Source organism: Chanos chanos, chromosome 8 (genome assembly GCF_902362185.1).
Source record: "Chanos chanos chromosome 8, fChaCha1.1, whole genome shotgun sequence".
In the NCBI taxonomy this organism is placed as follows: Eukaryota; Metazoa; Chordata; class Actinopteri; order Gonorynchiformes; family Chanidae; genus Chanos; species Chanos chanos.
The window spans coordinates 38,115,022-38,139,277 of record NC_044502.1 but is presented as its reverse complement, the minus strand read 5'-3'; the positions used below and the strand labels follow the sequence as shown (position 1 = coordinate 38,139,277).

At 39.4% G+C, this 24,256-nt stretch overlaps 2 protein-coding genes across 2 annotated transcripts in view; one reads left to right on the top strand and one right to left on the bottom strand.

Moving 5' to 3' along the window:
- The first annotated feature begins 4,443 nt into the window (after positions 1-4,443).
- paqr6 (progestin and adipoQ receptor family member VI) lies at positions 4,444-8,733 on the top strand. The gene is made up of 7 exons (XM_030783181.1): positions 4,444-4,509; positions 4,891-5,018; positions 5,306-5,511; positions 7,167-7,293; positions 7,648-7,744; positions 8,077-8,221; positions 8,453-8,733. The coding sequence occupies exons 1-7, from the start codon at positions 4,459-4,461 to the stop codon at positions 8,731-8,733; spliced, it is 1,035 nt and encodes a 344-aa protein (XP_030639041.1). The 5' UTR covers positions 4,444-4,458.
- A 7,012-nt stretch (positions 8,734-15,745) lies between these two features.
- ntrk1 (neurotrophic tyrosine kinase, receptor, type 1) overlaps positions 15,746-24,256 on the bottom strand; it is a 17,959-nt gene continuing 9,448 nt past the window's right edge. The window contains exons 7-16 of the mRNA XM_030781376.1: positions 24,033-24,171; positions 22,240-22,572; positions 21,709-21,770; positions 21,512-21,614; positions 20,244-20,408; positions 19,923-20,053; positions 19,531-19,703; positions 17,807-18,047; positions 17,221-17,379; positions 15,746-15,955 (exon numbers count right to left, since the gene is read on the bottom strand). Coding sequence (XP_030637236.1) covers positions 15,770-15,955; positions 17,221-17,379; positions 17,807-18,047; positions 19,531-19,703; positions 19,923-20,053; positions 20,244-20,408; positions 21,512-21,614; positions 21,709-21,770; positions 22,240-22,572; positions 24,033-24,171 — 1,692 coding nt within the window. The 3' untranslated portion in view covers positions 15,746-15,769. The remainder of the gene's footprint in view (positions 15,956-17,220; positions 17,380-17,806; positions 18,048-19,530; positions 19,704-19,922; positions 20,054-20,243; positions 20,409-21,511; positions 21,615-21,708; positions 21,771-22,239; positions 22,573-24,032; positions 24,172-24,256) is intronic.

Here is a 24,256-nt window from a genome sequence, read left to right as displayed (position 1 = left end):
TTTCAAAAGGGCAGCTGATTTAGAAACCCGGGTGACCTTCAGTTTATGCACAGTTTTATTTCTGTAACTTGAAAGAACATTTGTTTAGGATAATTGGTCTTACTGGAACATTGTTTAATGTGGTATGAAAATAAATATATTTTAAAAAAAAAAGATTCTAGGAAACAAATTGGGCCAGCAGTGAAAGGAAGTACAGACTTCTTTCTAGGTCCTAAATGAGCAATAAGAACCAGTCATTTTCAGGGGAATGCATCTTTTGGGACTTCATTCCAATTTTACAGAGAACCAAGAATCCTCTTTGAATTTTCAGGCTCTAACTTTATACTAAAACTTCTGGTTGGTTTGCATGGTCTTCTCTTGTCAGAAGTTATATTATGACATCAACTAAAATGCTGCAGTAAGCTGTTTGGACTGAGCAGCATCAAAATTATTAGTTTTTATTCTATGCTGAGATATTAATCAAAATTACACCACTGTCATTAGGCTACATTAGCATCATATTTTTACACTCTGTGAATAATTTATGAACCCACATTTCACAGGGCAGATGCACTAATGATTTCCTGATGCTGGTTGTGACATTCATATTTTAGAAAAAAAAAAAACCCAACATAATTTATGTTATTCCTCACAAAGTCATAAGTGATATTAGTCATTAGTGATACTATATGATTTTCCTTGCACTGACTGATGAATAATGGCATCTACAGTGCTTATGAGAAAATGGTGTATCATAACTGCATGAAAACTAACTCAGAGTCAACATGTAGGTTACTTAAGATTTCCTGTTGTCTACCCCTTCATAATAGCTTTAAGGAAGAGAGAGTTAGTACACCCAGTTGAATTTACTTTTAATGAGACTAAACAGCAAATTCAAAGTTGTAGAAAAGTTTTGTTTTGTCAGACTAGCTGTATCATTAGTGATGACTGTGTGGGTAGTTTGTGGTCCTCACTGAGTTATACATGTGTTGACATGACAATGGAGTACCCAGTGACTTGAACAGTTTGAATGCTGTCACTCTATGCGTGAAGAGGAACATGCACATGTTTACATGCCGCAAATACAGGCCTCTTATTGTCAACGCTAAAGTGATAAAGACATCTATTGAAGGAGATCATGTGACAGAATCACAAGCCAAGGAAAGAATGTCAGAATTCATGAGGGGGAGAGAGAGAGAGAAAGAAAGCAAGAGAGCGAGAGTGTGGGCAGCTACATGGTAAGGAAACATAGACACAGAATCCAGTGGAAAAGATGGACATACAATTGGATTTGCAAAAGAAAAAAAAAGGAAAAAAATGAAAATCGCGTGAAGTCTAAATGGTGATTGATCAAGCATGTTTTCAGAGAATAAGAAGAATAACGGGCATTTGCTCATTGAAAGGCACCATTAAACTGCTGTCTTAAACAAGAGTGCCCGCTGTTATATGGAAACTACCGTATTCATTTTCAGACAGATATCTTTCAGAATTGTTAACAGAAATATTTTGCAGATTCTTAACTGTTTTAGTACCAAGATATCTTTCTTCCCAAACAGATAAGTACTGAGCTGTTACAAAAGTAATTTAAAAACACACTACGAATTTATGGGCTGAGCTTATCAGTGTTTGGACCTTATGAATCATGAGTACACCAGATTTTCAGGAGAATGAATCAGGTAGCCTGGAAAACGACCACAACACAGTAAAGTTTAACAGTTCAGATAATTTCAGAAATGCAGAAAATCTTGAGTTTGTTCATTTTTTGTGGAAATCAATAGACATGAGCTTTTGACAAATTCATTCAGTTGTGAAGCATAGTCTGTTGTTCAGTACAACATCAATGTTCTCCATTCACGTTCTGCTCTGGAGGCTGGTATGAAGAGTGCTTAGCAGTTTTTTTCTTTCTCTGTAAAGCGCCATGTTTGTAAATGGGCAATACTCAGTGTCTCTGACTCATAATTGGTGGAGTCATCCTTATATTTGGTCACCATGGCAACTATGGGAGGACAAGTTGGCTTTTGCAATAACTATTAGCCTGCAAAATCAGCAGAGATACTTAGCAAAGTATTGGTACAATCCCTAAATGGAGGTCTGTTCACGGGTAATTTTCCACTCTAGAATTGTATGTAGACACACAGTAGGTGTGATAGCCCTGTTCATCCAATCGCACGTACAGCGTAGTTTACCGTTGTGCTGTAGTATGAGTCTACGGGCGCTTGATCCTTGTCTTTATGAACCGCTCATTGTTTCTCATGTTTGCTTTTCAGAGAGCGTACTGTATCTGTCTCCACGGCAGCATTGTTGTTTTAAGAAAATTACATTTTGAATGAACGCATTTCGCCTTTGTCTCCTCGCATGTTAATCGGTCATACATGTCTATCAGTGGTTTTGATAAGCTCCTTTTTTTTTCTGTGGAGCGGAACCTACCTGCTATTCAAACTACTCTTGCCGGAATTTTCTCTGTGGTTTTGCCAATGTTGCACAAAGTAATAAATAAATTCTTAATTGCCACAAGCATGCTTAGTTTGGTAGTCTAAACTCTACACGAACATGTTTGAGAGACAGAGGCTGTTGTTCAGCATTTACATCTGTTTTGTGTGTGGACAGGAGCCAGTGGCATTTCTCTCTGTGCGGTGACTGCTGCTCATTTTCATAGGGCTCAGTGGGTAACAGTCTGCTCTCTACTCTGCTGTCTCCAGAGCCACTCACAAAGCACACTCTGTCCCAGTAAACAGGACATGGCCCCCTCAGGTCTGTCAGCATACAGACCTGTGTCCTTATGGCATTCCAGCAGTGCAATGTCTGCCTAGGTGTTGTGTGCTTGATAATGAACAGGTTATTGCATCCAGCAGATGTTTTGTTTGAATGAATGAATGAATGAATGAATGATTGAATAGTTATTCATAACAACGAATAGTTAATTACTGTATAATAAGAACAAAATAGCTCATTAGATCATTTATGTATTCATTAGACCATTTAAATGAACAAAAAACATGATTATAATCAGGACTATAATTAGAAGTTGCAGTTTTTGCTCCAGGCTTGAACATCAGGTAAATCCAACATCATTCTACAGCAGTGTTACTAAATAAACCACACATTAGTTAATAAAATATGTCATAAACAGGCTAATGTAAATGTTAGTGACTACCCACATGTCATGCTCCCTGAGGGATGGGGATTTGACTTGTGCTGTGTTTTCAGTACATATGTACATTGACATGTCTCCACATGTTTTTGGCTTATCTTGGCATGTTGTCTGTCAAGTTCGTTTTTTTCTCAGCAGAGGTTCACCGTAGCTTCCAATGCTGCAGGCGTATATTTTCTGTTAAGGTCCTTGGCCTTTTGTTCTTGCATGTGTAAATTTGTTTAGGCACAGTAGAACGTGAGAAAAGCGAGAAAAAAAAAGAAGGTTGTATGTATGTCTGTGCCCATGGGTGTGTGTGTGTGTGTGTGTGTGTGAGGCCTCCAGTATCACTTATGTGCCAAGTTCTGTTCCCTCTTGCTGAGTGGCGCAGGCATTTGAGTACCTTGTACAAATACAGAGTCATGTTGAGTACAGCGGGTCACACTTATGAGACCATCACAAAAAATGTTCCATCACCTTATTCAAACATACTTCGCCACAAACCTTTCTGAAACCTTTGTATTGAAATGAGATGCCTTAAGGTAAAGTCAAATAATACAGGGACTTTTTTTGCATCAATCTGTAACCAACAAATTGTTGTAGTTGGTTAGAACTGGTATGACTTCATCAGATGAACAAAAGGCATTTTCTGTCTTAAACTGCATGGAGGACACAGTGTGTAGTTTTGGCATGATTGCTTTGTTTCAGTCCCACACAGATATAACAATGGCAACCACTCTCTCACTCTGGTCGGCATCTGGACAACTCTCACAACTGCATACCACACTGGATCAAACAAAGAAATAATAACAATTATAGACGGAAAAGGTTGTGAAAGTAATATTATTTCAATTATGTTTCAAACAGTAGGTAGTAGAAATGCAGTGGTATGTCCTGCCAGTAATTATCACTATATGGCAGTAAAGCCTGCCAGGACAAACAGCTGTTTGTTGTAATTCGCAATCATTTTGTCATTTTGTTTTGGTTTCGTTTTTAGAATGCAAATTCCAGATGCACGGTATTTTTTTTTTTTTATCAAATATCCAAGAAAGCGAACCGGAGTTGGTCTCAGACCAGCCTGTGTATGTGGCCTCATTTGTATGCGTTTAACTGATCATTACATGACCCCAGATTCTCTCCCTCTCTGCGCAGTGTTTCCTGTGTGGTGGCGGGGTGGTGGTGGAGGACAGGGCTGGAGTTGGGGCCGCTGTGTGAGATGGGAGGCAGGAGAAGGGGCCAGGTCCCCTGGCTTTGACTGTCCTGTGTGGTGTGTGCTTTGCCGCGGTGGGAGGGAGAGACTCAGGCAGGCCTGTCAAAGAGGGAGGGGAGCTTTTCGACTACCGACAGACATGCTCAGCATCAAACTCCCACAGCTGTTTGACATCCACCAGGTCCCCAAGGTGAGTCAACGGAGACCAACAAGGCACCGAGTGAGACCTGCAGGTAGAGCATCTTCACTGGCCATGGGATGGCTGAACATAATTCATTAATAACATGAACGCAACGCTAGCGATTGCTCATTTCTTAGACGTTCTGTTAGCGACAACAGAGCCAAGCAGTACAAACTCCCAGATTTACTAAGCTGCAGCTGGCATACTTAACCTGATTTCTCAAGGAGATTTGGTTCAAAACTTGCTTGGCAAAGTTCTCCAATAAGGAGAAATTAAATCAAATCAGTGAGCTGAAAGGTCACGATTAGGCCCGGATTAGAACCGCTCCTGCGCCCCTGTGTTGTATGGATCCCGTGGTAGGCACGTCTGATGTGTTGCTTTGACATGCAGGTGTTTCGGGAAGATGGTATCATATCGGGCTACCGCCATCCCCAGAGCTCTGCCCTTGACTGTATTCTCAGCAGCTTCCAGATGACCAATGAGACAGTCAATATCTGGACCCACTTCCTGCCAACATGGTAAGGCTTCCAGATCTGCAGGGGGAGCCCCCTCTACAGCCAAAAGAAATGGCTTGTCAATTATCCAGCTTTGTTTTCTGAAAAAGTAGTTTACATAATGGTTATCTTGGAAATTTTTGGTACTAAACCATTTGTTAATAGGCTCAATATAATTGTATCAGAATTGCCGACACAGTTGCCATTATTATTTCCTGATTATCCTTTAAGCCTTGAAATAACATGTTCTAATGTGTGTATGACTCTTTATGTTTTGTTTTGTTTTTCTTTTTTTTTTTCCCCGCGGACAGGTATTTCTTATGGAGGTTTTGTATGCTCTGCTCCACCCTGAACTTCCTGACAGAGAGTTATACCTGGCCGCTGCTGGTCTACATGCTGCTGATCTGTCTTTACCCGTTCACCTCCAGCTGTGCCCACACCTTCAGCACCATGTCTCCAGAGGCACGCCACATTTGCTACTTCTTTGACTATGGAGCCCTCAGTCTCTACAGCCTGGGTAGGATCAAAGTCCTAAAGCCTTGCTAAAGATTTACTCTGAGGATTACCAGGGCTAAAATGTCTCTCCTGCCGTATCATTTTACCATCTGTGTACACACGCGGTAGCTTTGATTTACTGCCCGTACGTTACATAAAACGCTAATCAAGACAACGTGCAGCGTTGGAAAGCAAATTTGAACGAGAAGAAGTTATTATGCTTTTTTTTTGCTTATATTGGTTCTTGAAGTTGTGGTGTAACAGTGCGTAACACGCGCTATATTTTAGGGCTGACTTAAGCACTGGAATTCGGAGCTAAAAGTGTGTGTGAGAGCTTGATATGGAAATAATGACTGCGTCTAACTTTGCCACTGTTTCCACTGGTACACTCAGTGGGCCTGCCCAGCCATCAAATGAATCCAAAACCTTTCCCTATTTCACTGTCAACGATTTTCATCTATGGACAAGTAGAAAAGACTGTTTATTTTAATAGAACCAGACATTGCCGTTAACATGTGGAGGACAGTTGTATTTAAGGTTAATGTAATGTAAAGGGAATTCACTCGTGTGCTTTTTAAACATAAGAGAAACGGAGACGGGACTGTAAATGCTGTTGCGGTTTGTTCCCATCCATTTACGGAGCAGCGAGTGACCTGGATGGTGAGAGATGCTAAGAAGCGATGGAAGTGAGATGGTGAACACAACGAGGGTATTGTACTGAGCATGGCTTCAAAGGAGAGCAGAGGAAGTGCTTTTGGATAACGAGGAAGCCTGAAAAGTCTGAAGTCAAAGGAATAAAGCTAAAAAGTTTGTAAGCATTGTTCAGACTACTTCAGAAGCGTACAAAGAAAAGTCCACCAGCGGAGCCCAAAAGAACTCTGTTTCCTTTAATCAACAATGTATCACATTTGTCATGAGAGCCAGTTGAGTGTAGATTAGCTCGACTCAAAGGAATTACTGTATTTTCACTTTTCATGTTCTGGCCTGCTTCCATCACCGAAGAATGAGAGTTTTCCACTGTCAGAGAAAATAACAAATACTTATTAGAGGTATATATGTATTTTCAGGAAAATGTAAAGGCATTTTTTTCTGAGTGGCAGGTGTTGTCTACAGCCCCTCGAAGGAGTGAGTCATTCCCATAAAAAAAATAATAATTTGGGTGAGAATTGTTCAGATGCTCTGTATTAATTTGATGTATATTTTATGAAACATTTTGTTCACATTTGAGGAATCCACCTGAAGAACATGCTTTTTAGTACTTAAGCTATGAAATACTTAGTGGAAAGGAATTTTCTATAATGTTGAGAAAGGACCCATTACAGTTTAATCCATAATCTGAAAGCGAAGCTCTTTTGTGACTAAGCGAATGCACAGACCTAATAGTCTTAAAGTCCATTCAAGAGATGATCTCATTGTGAACATTGCATTGTTTACATTCATACAAATTTAAAAAAAAAGCAAGATAAAGTTCATTCTTAGTGTCTGGAGCGCGACCAAAAAAAAAGATCCCAGGAATTTGTCTGTGGGCTATTGCGCAAGTTGAAGTCAAAAAATTTTTTTTTCCAAAACTGACTTCTTATAACACCTCAAAGCGTTTTCATTTTCTCTTATACCATTACTTTTATGATTATCATTTTGAACTTAATGCCCCTGAATGTTTTTGTTTGTGTGTTTCAGGCTGTGCCGTTACCTATGGCTCTTATGTAATGCCTGACTGCTGGGTCAACACTTGGCTCCACCAGCACTTTGTGGTTATCGCCATTGGCAACTCTCTCCTCTGCACCAGCATGTCCTGCTACTCCAGGTAAACAATGCTTTGTTTGTGACAAATAATTTTGTTTTGGTTCAGAACAAAATGCCAAACAGCCTGAGATTGAGTAATGCCTAATTACTGAGATTGGGTAAAGCATTGAGTTTTATTTCTGAGCTAATCAGGATTTAATATTTTAACCATGAGTTACATAACAGAAATCATTATCGCATCTGTTTTCTTTACTGCGACTGAATTGTTTTATTGTACTGTTTCTACAGGTACATCAGTTTTCTCCCTCTCAGACATGATTGTTTAATTGTATTCATGGTAATAAATTTTAGTAATGATAAAACTGTAATCAAATTTGTATTGACTAACATTTTGGTCATTTGTTTCTCTGTATAGATTCCTTGAGTTGCAGTTCCCACACAGAAGTAAAATCCTGCGCACAGGGGCATTTGTTTTCCCATTTATCTTCGATAACATCCCTCTGTTCTACAGAGTAAGAAACATAATGGGGTTCTAACGAGATATTCACATTCATATCCTTTTTTTAGTCCAAAAACAAAACAAACAAAATGTAAGTAATTTATGCCATCAAATCGATTATGCTACTCTGTTCAGACTATATTATTGACCGTTCAGTAAATTTAAATGAACAAACAGTCATGACAAAAGTTATTTCACATTTATGTTCATATTTAGGCGCATATATCTAAACTGTCAGTAACATTCTTTTTGACATTATTACACAGTCCCACAGGGTGTTGTGCAAAATTTCACCGCCTGTGTCTTATTAAACACTTTCGTGTGTGTGTGTGTGTGTGTATTTAGCTGCTGCTGTGCTGTGGGGGGAGCTGTAGTCACAGTGAGGCTCTGTCCAGTCACTGTTACCATCTACTCTTTGCCTTCCTTACATGCTTCCTTTTTGCATCGCACCTGCCTGAGAGACTGGCTCCGGGTCGTTTTGATTACATTGGTATGTCTGCCAGTACTATGTGTCCTGTTCTGGATGTAATTAAGTTCGACTGGCTACCTCATGTATCTCTTCGGTGTGACTGAAAAATCTAGCAGTGTTTTAATATAGATTGTTGGGTCTATGTCAGGGCTGATGATGTTCTTTATCCAGCGCTGAAATGATAACAGTACACACTGAAAATCCATTGGTTGTTTCTGCTTGTTCTCTGATTGTATTTGACCTCTTTCCTAGGCCACAGTCACCAGCTCTTCCACATCTGCGCTGTGGTGGGCACACACTTTCAGATGGAGGCCATCCTCACAGACATGACATCACGCAGAGATTGGCTCATTTCAAATTCAGCCATCCCCTCCTTCCTGGGCACAGTTGGGGCACTGGTTCTGGGTTTTCTCCTCAACCTGGGCATTATTGGCATCTTCAGTGCCAGCTTGCTGTCAACACCTCACCAAAGCACTTCCGGACCTAGTACCAGCCAACCTCACCAACCCACACCCAAAAGCAAGGAGGACTGACCAAACCTCAGAGGCTAAACGTTCTCTGTATGGTTATAGGTGCTGCCTCATTCACAAGCATGGTACACAACTACAAAGATTAAAACTACAAGTTGAAAACAGAAACAACACTGCTAGATATGTGTAGTTACTAGAATAGTTATTATATTGGGAAGTTTTACTTACTTAACTTTACCGAAAGAGTGGGGTTGATATTTTACATTTCAGCTGACAACCCAGATAATATTCAGCACTATTCAGTTGTTCATAGAAGCCTTTAATATTCCCATAAGGAAATATTTTGTAAGGTCATGGGTTGTATGAAGCGAATGTTAAGTGTTTTATGTTATATTTTAATGCAGAACCTAAGTGCCTCCTAGGGATTTTATATACAAGGAATAATGTCAAAAGATGATGTCACTACAATATACAAGTGTATCTGCATCATTAATCAGGGACTTTTATCATATAATAACATGGGATAGATTTTTTTTAACATTATTAAAATTGTTAAAATCAACAAATTATCTTCAAGACATCTTCTGGTCTGGTTGGGAATGTAATTCTACAACCCTTGCCTTTTTGAAGGGGGTGGGGGTGGGGTGGGGGGGCAGAAAAATATGAGAAAGATTCAGAATAAATTTGCCACCATAATGTGAAGTAATTTTCTCTTATATGTTTTTGTAGGGTTTGAATTTCAGTTGGAGATAACAGCTTTTCTGTTTTGGCAGTGGGCAATGGCATTGTGGTATTGTTTTGGTCATTGCAGGTTCATGGCATACAATACAAGTATATTGTTTACATAGATCCATTACTAGTTACTTACTATGCATTTAGCGTTGAAGGGTGTTTTGTAGCCTATTCTTTGTTACTGCAGTTATCTTTGCCAGATGAAGGTGCAGTAAAGGATTCAAATATGTACTGCACTTTCATAAAGTGCCTTTTCAGATTGTTATTGTATATGTCTCATATTAATAGTTTTGTTTTACATCGGTTATAAGTACTAACTGTTTTCTTGCTTTTTTTTTATTATTGTATTCGAAGAGGGGCTACAGAGAGGAACCTCCCTTGGTACATTTAACCAGCACACAGATGATTGACACTTACTTAATAATTCAAAGTAAAATAAAATTCAGCAGCCATTTTAATAGATTTGTCATACATTTGTGTGGTAATTAAGATCTCACCAGAGGCATTGCATGGTGATTTTGAAAGGGATCTTTGAGTTATGAAGGCTAAGTATGTGATTCAATGGTCAGTGAGGGTAGTGCACTTCTAGCATGGAAACTATTTTAAGGGACTGGAATAGGAAATTGGCCATGAAGTTATTAGAACCCATGCAATCTGAGCCATAAATGTACTGTAAACGCCCACTACTTCTGTGCAGTTTCCCGAAGTGTGAGAAGCATTATGTGTGCCATTTGACTTTGGATTGCGTTCCTAAGTGGAACATTAAACTCTGTAAGAGGTTGTGTTGAAGGATGTTGATGAATTTCCAGTAAAAGGTCATTTAATTGAAAGAATGCAAGAAGATGCAGAACTTGGGATGGTTTTCCTTATGAAGAGGCAATGGGCACTTAATTTCGTTTTCCCTGAAAAGGGATGTTCACCCTTTTTGACAGTGGGCTCAGTATATCAACGTCTCTCACTATTCGTCTTTACATCAGGATTTGAACGGATTTGAACGTATATCTCCGACCTACCACGAAAATAATGTATTATTGGACATCAAAATATAAATAAAACATTCGGTAAATAATAGTCGACCGAAGTAACGCATCGGAAAAAAATTGTGTCGCTTATTTTACAGTGGAATAAACCCAGTTTTGTAGTTGTAATGAACCCAGTTTTTTAAAGGGTGAACTTTCCCTCTTGATGATTGCTAACCATATCATTAGGCGGTTCTACAAAGTTAAATAATTTATAGAAGATCTGTTGCATAGGTCTATCCATTCTACGTTTCTTTTAACTGTCACAATCTTTAAGAAACACATTTAATAATCGCTGTTATATCCCTCAAAATAAACCTATCCAAATTTAAACTCATCTTTGGTGTCTTTTTTCACGGCCTTGGATGATAAAAGCAGCGCAGTAATATGGTGCCTCGTGAAAGGTAATAAATAAATTGACTACTCGAGTGAGGTTCGGAGTGTACTCTGATATGTCATTGCACTAACGGTCTTGGTGCATATGCGACTCGGAATCGGATGAAGACTAAAAGGTAATCACTCATCGGCTGCATTCTGATGGTCGCGCGCCCCATAACCTACGCTACCGTTCTGCTAATCTGCGTAGGCCATTTCATGCATGTGCTTGTTGGGAAACTTGACATAGACCTGCAATTTTTCTGAAAGCAGGCAGTCATGCAGGTCAGTTTGACATGGCATTGACCAAGGAAGGTGACTCACGTCAAAATCGTTTAAAACTAACACACAGAAAATTACAGATTTTAAGTTATTCACGAATATTGTGCTTCGGATAGACGCACTGGAGTCGTTGTGAAATTGTATGAGTATCATTGCGGAGCTGGTGAAATAAAACCAGTTTAATTTACAAGCGCTGTAACGCTGCAGTCAAAAGGGGGCAGAATTGCACAACATTCATTTCATAAGGGATTAAGGGCATTTTGGTTTAGTTGGGAGGAGAGGGAGAAGGGACATCATAAACTTTGTACCCACTTAATGTTCAGTTAAAGTATACATCTGTCATGTTTAACCACTGGGATATCTGTCATCCAGACATTAAACTAAGGAATGAACAGTGTAATTGTAACCCGTATTATTTGTAGTCTTTCATCATAATTTTTCTTTGCTGTATTGCAATGCGGAAAAAAAAGAAAAAAAAGAAATTGGAACACACATCATGTGCCCGTTTAACCATGATGCAACATAATAGCAATGTCAGAGATATTTATGATACTAATGATTATAGATTATTAAACATTTAGTATGAATAGTATTAATGGCCATCGAGTATTAAAATAGATCATTAAACATGGTATACTTTGACTGAAAGTTGATTGCACACAGAGATCATTTGAGATAGCTTGTTGAACACAGACAAGTAACAGTGTTTTCTGGCGCATGTGACATTACAGGTGCATCTGTATATGTGATGGGAATTGCAGTTGAAGGTTGGTGGAGGGTGTGTGTGTGTGTGTGTGTGTGTGTGGGGGGGGGGGGTCTTCCATTGCCTGAAAAGGGGTGAAATGAAATAGTGGGCCAGACATTGGTGGCCCCTGAGAGTACAGTTTAAGCACCACAGAGAGAAGCTTTGAGCAAGCGATAGCATTACTCAGAATCCATTACGGCTCCCAGGGGGCTCAATATGTTGAGTGAGGAGGAGAGAGTCTGTTTGTTTCTGTGAACTTGATGTTGTTTGTGTTTCTCTGAGATGACCGGTGAGATAAGATTTTTCCCCTCTTCTAATCTTTCCAGATAATTCCCATCAGGGTAATTGGTGATAGAAGAGACAGAGAGGATTTGAATCCTCATACTTGAAAACAACAATAAATATTCACTGGAGTCTTCTTTCATTGGCTTTTTTCATACTCAGATATTCATGTGTATAATTTCCAGATATGATTTTTAGTCATAGGGGCTGTATTTTACTGAAATTTCACCCTTTCCCAAAGAAAATGAAACTATAAAATTAATTTCCTGTGGCACATTAAGGAATTACCTGCTCATTTTGAATTGCCAAAACAGTAATTTGAGGATAAATGTTTTTGCTTTTGAAATGAGAAGAAATGGAAATGTCACAGTGAAGCATCAAGTATCTGTTATACAGCACAGAAAACAACACACAATTACAAGATGACACTTTTCCCACTTTTTAATACCTTGTGTTTTGACCGGGTGACCTGTTGAGCTTTCGTGTGTGTGTGTGTGTGTTTATCTGGTGTTGGAGCAGTTGTATTATGATCTCAACTTCACTCCCATCTGTTACTTTCATCTGAGAGCCAGTCACCTCCCTCCATCTGGTTGCCACTTACAGATCACTCTTTTTCTCATAATCATCTTGTCATCACTGCAATTTTTTAATTTTCTTTTCATGTTGCTTTCTGTGATGATCATTTCAAAAGCCAGAGCACTTATGCTCAGACTACTGCTTTGTTTTGACAATTGAAAATGAGCAGGTTATTTTATGGATTCCTTCACTAATTATGCATCTTATACAGTCCATTCATAATTTTATCTTTCTTCACAGTCCTGTTCATTTTTACTGTATTTTTTTAATTAACATTTTATTTGACAGTCTGACTGCCGTAGCTCCACACTTTACAAATTGCATGCAATAGTTACATAAAGATTCAATGCATTTCATACATCTATCAGGAAAGCACATGGAGTATATCCTTACTTACTCTGATGTCAGTGTAAGGACGTAATTGTAAAAGGGAAGCTTAAAATCATCAGATGATCACACACATGTTGGGTCCATGCAACATTCATCTATCAAAATAAGAAAACCTGTCATCAGTTTCTTTTCATTATCTCTGTAGATATACAACAAATTCTCAACACAGTCTCTCTACCATTTATGGAGGTTAGGTTACCAAGAGGCTATCAGTAGATTTTTTGTATCGCTTATCTAGACTGGCAAGAGACAAAAGAGGAGCTTACTCCGAGAAACATTGTAACATTTTTGGTGACTTGACTGTCAAAGTGATCTTGTGTATTAGTTTTGATGGTAGCAATTTAAATTTAGTTTCATCTGTATTGCTTGGTTGTCTTTTATCATTTAGACCCATTACTTATTGAAACTGGCTATATATATATTTTTTCTTTTTTTAGAGCTAGTACTATTGAAAATACTATAGGCTAGCCTTACTTTACCCTTTAAACAAATATGGCTTACGCGTGGAAAAAAACAAACAAACATTGAGCCAGTTGAGTGGGAAGTGACATTAATGTTAAGTGAGAGGCAGCTGATGCATATGGACAGAATCTTCTATTCAGCTATTTCTGAAATGTTTTGGTGCTTTGATGACATGTGCTATGCTGTGAATACGCAGTTGCACAGGTCATCATGGGATATAAGCTCATTTTTTCACAAATGGTGTTGGAAAAAGAGCCGTGGATAGATATTTTTGACACCCTAATTTTCAGGTCATAATAATTACGATGTTCAAAACAGTAAACAGAGAAGTTCTATGAAGGTCAGGTTCAGTAACTGCTATGCAATACTGACACATTTGGGTTTTTTTTCAAAGTATGGAGTTTATTTATACAATAATTACAAATGATAGCTTTGAGTGATGTTGTAAGGAATTTAACATCGATCCGTGAATATATGTTCAACCAAACTCAAACCAGTAGCAACTGAATATTGTAAAATATTCACACTCACATTTTCATCATTCACAAATGTACAAACACTCAGTTCGGCAGTTACATGGTTGCCCTGAAATAATTCACTTTCAGTCAATTCAATTTTGATTTCAACCAAAATACATTGTAATGGCAACTAGATACATCTCCAATGAGTTTAATATTTTGCAGGATGACCAGCTTATTAAAATGTACTGCTCTATTGTTTATGTGTGTAGTCTGTAATGTAGTTCAGCAGTTTTTAGAATGAAATGCTGAATGCATTTTCTCTTGTCCACGCTTAAAAAAATTCTCCAAAAATAAAAAAACAAGCTTCAATCTCATGTGGATATTTTTTTTTTTAAATAAATGCATTATTTTTCAGCATTTATTTTGATGAACAATAGGCATGTATCAACATAAATTGTTCTTGATGTCTCTGCAAACATCATTCCTCAAAGCAAATGCTGAAAATGGCTGGATTCTGAAGAGGCATTCATTAAAATAAAATAATAAGAAAAAACATCCATATGAGTGCTCACTGACCCATTCCATTTGCTGAAAAGCTAATTTTAGGATTTATTTATTTATTTATTTATTTATGTAGTTATTTTGTGCACAAGGATTAGTAGTTTTAGCTTTTCTGATAAAATAACTGAAAAGAGAGGGAAATATGCTAGATTATCAACTGTCAGGAACAGGCTTCATAGAAAACAGTTTCTCACAGCAACACACAGGGAAGGAATGGCATCGACTTAATATGTATATTATGTACATGGCACTGTACACTCCTTCAGTTTTAGTTTCGTCACGTTGAGTTTTTTTTTTCTTTCTTACTGCTCCAAATCATTTCTCATTTTGATTTCTGATGGACAGGTGGACACTTTGTAAAATGTTTTGCTGTTCTCTGATCATGCATAAAGCAAGACTGAGAGCAAAGGCATCACATTTAATATCATTGCCAAGAGGATGCCTATTTAGGGCATGTCTATTTAGCATTAAATGATGCTGAAGAGAACAGGAGACATTTAATGCATGCGAACAGATCACTCGTCATAACTATATTTGACTAGTATGTGGTCACCCATAACCGCAAGACAAAGCAAATGAAAAAGAACTTTGAATTAGTGCAATCAGTTTTGCAGATGTTAAACACTGCTATTTGACTTAAGCCATGTATTTTCTGCTACATCATTTCCAGAAGTATGAATCAGAGAATTCACATAAGATATAATCTTTCCAATGTTAAATCACAAAACTACAGGTGACTGGAGTGGACTGATTTTGAAACAAACGACCGGATGTGAGAAATGAGAGTGATTGTATGATTAAAAAAGCACATTTCTATAAATAGATATTCATAATGAAACAAAGTTCTTTTGGCTTTCCGTAGTCTTAATGAGTAGATTTAATATATCTTGAACCACGCCCATTATGCCCAATCCTGTACTGTCTAAACAGTTCTCCATTTAAACAATAAAACCTGACAAATCCTTAGTCACTTATACGTTTTCACAAGAGTCTGTCTCCTCCCCGAGGAGTAGTGATGGAGCAGGGCGTAGTAAGATGGAGGCAACATCAATATCAACACAAACAAAAGATATGTTTACACGATTCGTACTTTGGACTTGAAATGCAGTGCTTTTGACACGACCCACCCACCAACGCTTCCTCCCTTTTTTTTCTCTAAAACCCTCACCTGTTCCCTGCCCTTCTTCTTTGGCCACTCCTCAAACAGGCTGGCACTACTCCAGGATGTCCAAGTAAACCGGAGGGTTCTTGACGAGGGCTACCAGGCGATTGTAGATGTCCTTTATGACAAGCCTCTGCTGAGGTTCCCGCTGCCAGCAGCCTTGCATCAGCAGGTGTACCTCTTTCGGACAGGTGCGCGGTCGCTCCAGCTCCCGACCTTGCGTAATGCACTCTATTGCCTTTTTGGCACAGGGAAATCGGAAGACAAATTAAGTCAGACAAAAGTGACTTAGAAGTATGCATGATATTAGTGATGATGTCCTAAGCCTTTTCACTGGTCCTGTGGCATTATTTGGGGATAGGGTGTTTAATATTTTTGCTGCAAGTCTGCTGTTGGTCTTACAGACAACCAATTCAGTTTTTCTACTTCCCCATTAATGCAAATATAATCAATAAATCAATATTGGGATGGACTTGACCGTGTTACCACATTACAGATCAAATATTATACTCTGAGGTTAGAGCTAACGATGCTTGTCAAGTCCGAGTGATATCACATCTCTGAACCTTAGCTTGACTGGCTGAGTTACTGAGCTTGTCTATGCAACAATCACATGGTAATGACATGTTTCCAATTTTAGCTGGCCGTTCAGTGAGAGCCATTTTGCATGAAATTGAGTTATACTTGTTGTGTGCAATATGCTGACTGCATTTTTTGTGTTTTTCCCACCAGTATAGAAGTATTTACATATAATGGGCTTTTACATCAGTCACTTGAGTTTCCTATGACCACTGACTTTATCTGTTATGTCAATCCCATGTCACCATTTAAGGAACCAATGTCCCCCTTGAAGCATTCATTCTTGTTTAATCAAATGAATTGAGGATGCTGTCAGTACAAGGCTACATCACACTGGAATTGGCTTTCAATCATTGCAAGAAATTAATAAAGATTTGCATTGACCCTTCTAAATGTCTGGCACCCTATCTAAGGCCCAGATGGAGTGTCACTGGCGATCCGTCTATGCCCATGTAATTAGGCGCTCTGTAATTAGCTGTGTCCATCAGAGGCCAAGAAGGATTAGGTTAACAAGGTTAAACAACGTCGGCCTAGGGCGAAGATGAGGTCTGATCAGATTAGAATCGAGTAGATGAGAAAAGTGATCTACCCCCCTCTTGAAAGAAGAGAGGCCACTCTTCCATAATGATACAGTTGTGGTCACACCGGAGTCCACTTCATGGTGCTTAATCTGAAAAGTCTGGATCACTCATGGTGCCTGCAAACTTATTGATCTCACCGTATCGTAAATGCCTAAGTGCTCCGACTGATCTCACCCATAGTTGTTTTTTTGTTTTTTTTTACACATTGCTGTGTGTAAAATGTGTAAATATGAATGCCTGTGCACTACTCCCTTTTGTTCGAACTTATTTAGAAACTCTAGTCTCCTTTTTATCTTCATATTACAAAAATATTCACGTCTTTATGACTAGATTGAGAGTGTACCTCACTATTGGAGAGTTGGTACCAGGGCTGTTTGCCATAGGTGAATATTTCCCAGAGCACCACACCAAAACTCCAGATATCACTCTCTGTGGTGAACTTCCTGTACATGATGCTTTCTGGTGGCATCCAGCGAATGGGCAGCATGGTCCGGCCACCAACCTAGCAGTGTTGCAGCAGGGAGAGAAGATAGCAGGGAGAGAAGGCGATATTGTTTTCACAGTGGTCATGCATTTAGATGAGGACAACAAGAATGTTTGGACGTAATTGCTAAACTTGCATTCAGAGCAGGAATAAAGCATGAAAATGATATTCAGCTTAAAGTTACATCGAATTAGTGAAGCATACCAAACTGAGAGTCTGTGGCTTTAGTTTAATGAGATCCTCCCTAAATGCACAGTAAATACCTCACAGCAGACAATTAAAAGTACTGGTAGCATTTTCACTTTTGATGAAGTGGAAAACATTCTAAATTGATTTTAGGTAATGTCATCTTAAAAAAAAAAAACAAAAAAAAAAACAAAAAAACAATAAGCAAATTCACTACTGTGCACATAAGCATAGATGCTCTCTAAATGATGGAACTAACCCTGTAGTAGTCTGTACTGTAGATGTCTCTTGACATTCCAAAGTCACCAATCTTCACCACAAGGCCTTCTCCGACCAAACAGTTCCTTGTGGCCAGGTCTCTGTGCACAAAGTGGAGTGAAGCCAAGTAGACCATGCCTGAGGCAATCTGGGCTGCGATGTGGAGCATCTGAGGCAGAGTGAGCTGACCCATAGGTGGCATCTTCATCTCATCCAGGATCCGTGCATCTGGACCATGAGCCCTGGTTGATATGGGTTTAAGGGTCAAAGGTCACCATGGCTATAACTAACCACCAGACGCTAACACAGGAAAACCATCACGGACGGTTCCAGCATCTCCAGATCTCTTGGGGTGTCTCTTTGAGTACAAAGAGCAAAATGGTAAATTACGCTATTTTGAGGCCAACAGTATATCTCCACGTAATCGGATTTTAGGGATAGTATTACCCTGCACGTCTGCACAGGCCCATGACTGTCATGCATGAAAACATTCTGAAATTCATGTAGTCAATATTTAGCAGATTAGGGTATTCTGCCTTGAATCATCGCACAAAAAGTCAATTGGATCATTATGGCGAACATATGCAACATGAAACTCGTAATAAACTTTCCATTAATCTGTGACAACATAATAAGTTTTGGAATTATCTCTGCTTTTGTCTTCAAGCAGGCTTTGACTTTTGTAAAGACCCCTGCCACATCGTCAGTCTCGAACGAGCACTTCACTGCTGACATGTCGCCATTCATCCTCATGCGTATGCCTATCTACTTACTTACTGTTCATGAGGTTCTGTATGTTATCACTATTAGTTTAGTAGGCAGGTGGCAGGGAGGAGGCAGCTGCAACTGTGACTGGAGCCACATCCCTACTTTGTCTCCTGAAAATGTGATTTTCAGTTCCCCATGAGCATACACTGTCCCTATTCCCAATCTGGCTTCGCCAACACCTGGCACACACAGGCTCCACGCAATGGATATGTCTGTCAGGCTAATCTTGGATGGACATATGGTCAAGCTAACCACTCTTTTCTTAATACACTTGTCCTATTAGAGGACTTTGCATCTTGATAAAGACTTTGTGAGGATGCACTTTCAAGATTATGCCGCAGGTATATGCTTAAGTGTTGAAGAATGTGAGCAGGTGCCATTTGTTTATTTTAACAGTCAAAACTATTGTATATGTTAGGCATGTAAGTTCTTTTGAATTGGTCTCTAAATTGCTCTTTTGTGTCAATGTGGAGGCCATCGTTACTGCAAAAATAACCCATTTTTGTACTTTTCAGTGTCTGCAGCTCACAATGTGTGCAAGTCTTTGTAAAACTTGCTGAAAGTCTTTTTGTCTTAATAACTACAATTTTTCATTGGCACTATATGTCAAAATAAGCTTCAACTGAGATAAAAAGGGTGTTGTATTATATAAAAAGAAGCCTTTTCTCCTGAGGAAAAAAAAGATGTTTCGCTTGACACTTCAAACCTCAATTCCATTGAGCGGGCAGGTAACAGGTCTCAAGAGCTTAGGCATTAAGAATCATACATCATTAAGAAATCTCTCTTAATCTTGTGGTTATTTCAGTGGCCAACCAACCAGTATCTAAGGTTAGAAGACCTTACTCCCACAACTCTGTAATTGACCACTTTGTAAAAGTGACCACCACACTCCACTCCACCATTCTGAGAGCAGGCAGGCCCAGGATTGGTTCAATTAGATCTGTGGGTAGGACTGACCTGAGGAAGCGGTTGAGGTCACCATGTTTCATGTACTCAAACACCATGGCCAGTGGTTCTCCATCAGTGCAGACACCATAGAAACGCACAATATGCTCATGCTGTAGTACTGTTAGAAGCTCTGCCTCACGCTGGAAGTCCTGCCGAGTGGACTCATTGGCATCCTTCAGAGTCTAGCATTAGATAAACAGACACAAACAAAAGCCACTTCGGTATTTTAGCATATGTCTATGGTTTGGTAGAAGTTCTATGAAGTATATGACCAAATTTATCATAACAAGAACAAATAACCCATCAGAAATGCAAGAGTGATCTTTGGACATATATGGGTTAACTGATGTCATCCATTCATGATCTAATGTGTCTTCACCACAAATTAGGAGACCAACTACCTTGATGGCCACCAGCATCTTGTCAGTGTCTGGACAGAGGTTGGCGCATTCTGCCAGATAAACTTTTCCAAAGGCTCCCTCTCCCAGCTCCCACTTCAGCACAATGTCCTGCCTCTTAATGTGCTGCACACCTACAAGCACAGAACGATGCATCTCATAAAACCATCATCAAAGGTGACCGTATAGAGGAATTTTCAGTAATGATTTCAACACTAAGTGTATCGGTATATTGGTAAACACCCGTCTATACTTTTTGCTTTGTATGCTTAACCATATCAAATCTGTATCAAATTAAATCAACTGAGTTGTCTTCTCACTTACACATGTCCTTATCTTTGATAATGCCACAGAAATACTGAGGATTCTCCACAAAACTGGACAGTCCAGCATCCAAGGTGCCATCATCTGAGGAAGGAGGACTGCCTCCAAAGTTCATGAAACGGAGTGATACAGCAAGGTCATCCTCTGTGCCCAGAACGGATGAACCTTTATTAGACACATGAGGGTAGGTGTAAAAGAGCTATAATGACCTTAAATACACTTACACAAACTTTGTATAGTCATGCTGTTGTAGAGAGAAATTTAATGTTTTCAGTGTACGTATTCTTTCAACCCACCCCCACCTGAGATGGGAAACAGCCTATTGCTTTGTCGAAAAAAAAAATGTTAAAAATCTTGAAGTTAGCTATTTTTATTGTCACTGACGGTTTTTGTTCTGGTGGCTATAGTCAACACTTACTCAAGCATATCCCAGAGTTGACAAATGGTGAGGAGCATGTTTGAAACGTATCATTTAAGTGTCAGCAGAAAGTACGAAAGGCTGAGGTTCCAGTCCAAATCTTAAAACCTACTCAGCATGTAACCACAGAGTGCCCAGAGCAGTCAGAATGGAGCAACAGTGGGAATTGAAGGCAAGAGGGGAGTGAAGCAATCAGGCCTACTTAGCCACTTTTAGAGGAGTCCAAGTGGACCTGAAAAGACTGAACCCATCAGTCTTCTTTAATGGCCCACTCGCTGACTGTGGCTCCTGATGCTATTTACTTTGCATGCTGTAATTAAGACCTGGCAGCACTCTGCCTGAGCTGTTAGGCTGATACTGTGCAAAGTTGCAGCTTGGCGGAAACCGTACAAATGCTCTCTCTTGAACTTTACATAAAAGGAACATATTGGCAGCTGCAGAACAAATTCAGAATCCAAACGGAAGGTGATAAAAGTTTCACAGTATTACTTGTTTTGTAGCTTGATTTCCTAATGAATATATATACATTTTACTTGCAGTGTTGAAGGATTTAATCATGTGCTGAGAGCGGGCAGACTATAAGAAGGAAAACATAAAAGGTTTCCGCTTTGTTTGTTAGCTTCAGCTTGTAGATTAAGAGCCAGTTCCCTTGCCAAGATGAAAAGAGTGTCTGTCCCATTTTTGGCTGTTGCTATCAGAATGCTCACTTATCATCAACAGGAAAATACAATCACATTTTGTTCATTCCAAAATAAATAAACAGATAGAAATTCCCAGGGAAGCAGACAAGACTGTAAACACATCATTGCAGTTTAGTTGTTCGTCTGCAAGAAATATTTGTTGAACTTACGGTGAATACCAAATTTGGAGTGTTGGCCGCACTTATTGATGACCAAAACCATGATGAGGAGGAAGGTACAGGCAAAGACGGCCAAACCCACAGCCACAGACACCTGTGAATGCAGACGAAGAATGAGCGATGTCTGAGAGCTTCAAGTGTACATCCAGTTCATTTTCAAGTTCATTTAGTTAGCAACCTCTCCTTACCCCAAAGACCCTGCTCTCCAGGTTCTCAGTGACGTCCTTTTTGGGTTGATTTGATGGAAATGCTGAAATTCATATATTTTGTTAATCATAAAGACAAAAGTTTTTTTTTTTTCAATGTTGTAGCTGCACTGTGGAAGTGGCAAAGTAAAATGATCTATTTCTCCGCAATGGAATAAAATGACAGATATTTACAATTTACCACAATCAAAATTTGCTCTGAGTTATTTCAGTTTATATCAGCCCCGTGTTGTTTTATATTGTAAATATCATACGTTACAACTCTTTTAGCATTTTACCCTTTAATTCTAAATTTACTGTTCGGGGCTTTGGGGGTTGATTTAGAGGAATATAAAGATGTCTTACTTGGATCACCAGGGACTGGCATGTTGGAGAAATGAAAGAACTTTCCATTAGAACTGGAATTTTGGTCTTGGTAAAGTATCCATCAGACAAGCAACAGAAACAATTTGTATACCAGAACATCATTTCTGGTTCTGTCACTCAAAATGTTCTGCAAGTGTTATCACTCACCAGGGATGATACCCTCTGGATCCAAGGGGTCAAAAGGATTGTCCATGAATTTGCCAGTGGCTGTGGCATTATCAGCACCATGCTTATTCTTCACAATGAGGGTATAGAAGCCATTGTTTAGGTGGGTGGGTTTGTCAAGGAAAAGGCATCCATGCTGCACTGAGCCATCATCAGCATCTGGAATGAGTTGCGTATAGGTGTAATTTGTCTCGTTGAGCTCAGTGTAATTGTAAAGCCAGCGGATGCTCGGAGCAGGATTGCCATCCACAGCAAATGGGAAACACCAATGGTGCTGCTGCTCTGCCTCCCTAAGAAACAGGATTTTCACGGCAACTGTAAATAAAAAGACCAGTGTGTTAGAGATGCAACAGAACAGTCAAGGTTCCCCTACACACATGTTCATTTTGTAATAGTCCACGCTAATCCAGTTTTCTATTTCTTCGCGAGGACAAAAAGAAATAATTACTTCACGCAGTGTGTGTAGAGCTAAAATAATGGCCTGTTGACTTATTTCTGAGGCTGCGCTGTTATGTATCAGTTTTATGAGGAACTGTGTGCCCTCTCCCTATTCTGCTTTTCACATCTGCTCATGATACAGGTCTATCGAGAAGACCTCAATCAAATAGCATATTTACAAAAACGATCTTTTTTCGAGATGCTCCATTTATTTCTAAAATAATGTTCTTGACAGTTGTCTAATAGAAACTCTTTGCCAAATACAGCCAAAATCGATAGAATCAGGCCCCGGCTTTGGTGCTGAGTATTTGTGTCATAATTTTCCATGAATCGATGTGCCCCATCTGTACTGCTGCTACCGTTGACCTGCTATGAATAATGAATCCTTGTCTTTTTAGGGGACCTAACCACAAGAGATACCTGGAAACACAGTGGACAATGAGATACAGGAAATGGTTCATTTAGATTGAAGAACTTGCTGATGCAAACAGCACCGTCACTGTTCTATGGCCATTCCACTGCTCTTAACCCATGACCCCAGCCCTCAAGAAAGTGCTTCGCAAGGGGAATATGAAGCCATTTATGTCACAGTCGCAAGATTGCTTTTGACAAGGTTACACAGCCTTAGACCAAACGTTAACAGTTTCAGAACTGCCTTTGAACTTTAGTAAGTTAAATGAAATGAATTCATTAATCAGAGAGATTCAGTCATCAGTTAAAATTGGAAAAAAAAACCCCTGCAATGGTCTATTTTTGTCAGATCCATGCAACTTTGTCTATGATCTAGCAGATGTATCGATCAGATGATGATGCAGCTAAAGCACTTTTGCACAGAACAAAGCTACTTCATTCTGAGGATGGACCACTGGAACCAATCAGCTGATCTGAGGGGTAATTAAGCAGTGGCGGTTAATGAAAGCCTAACCACCACAGGGACGATCCTGATAGATAAGCACGGCTAACACACTCACTGTCTGTCAATCAATCCTGACAATTATGTTTCCGGACTATGTTGGAGAGCTCCATTAGCAGGGCACTAATAAGATCTGACGACAGTTATCATCCCATTTTCCTGACATTCATTATCTGTCCCTTGATGATCATACATTTGTCTGCAGCGTCAAGCATTGTTTTTCTCTTTAGTTGCCTAACAGTTGTTGATAAACAGTGATATATCAATTGGATATAAAGTAACAATGTGACACTACACAAGCAGATGTCACAGGCTTAGATGTTGCAGGCTCAAGGTAATTAGAGCCTATGTAACATACCAGTATTTCATCCAGAAAATAACCCAGCCCTGTGTTAGGCTTGATTACGTGCGTATATGAACTTACATTCAATGTTTAGCTGCACCATAGCTTCTCCTGGCCCCGCTCTGTTCTCAGCCTCGCAGGTCAAGTTGTGCAAGTTGTCTCCAGAGGAGACATTCCACAGATGCAGGACAATCTCCAAGGTAGAGCCCCATATCCGTCTCTGAGACCATGCAAAGCAAAGAGCAAACAGTCACCATCACATGGCCGACTGGCATAAATGTCTTCATGATGATAATGTTGCCCTG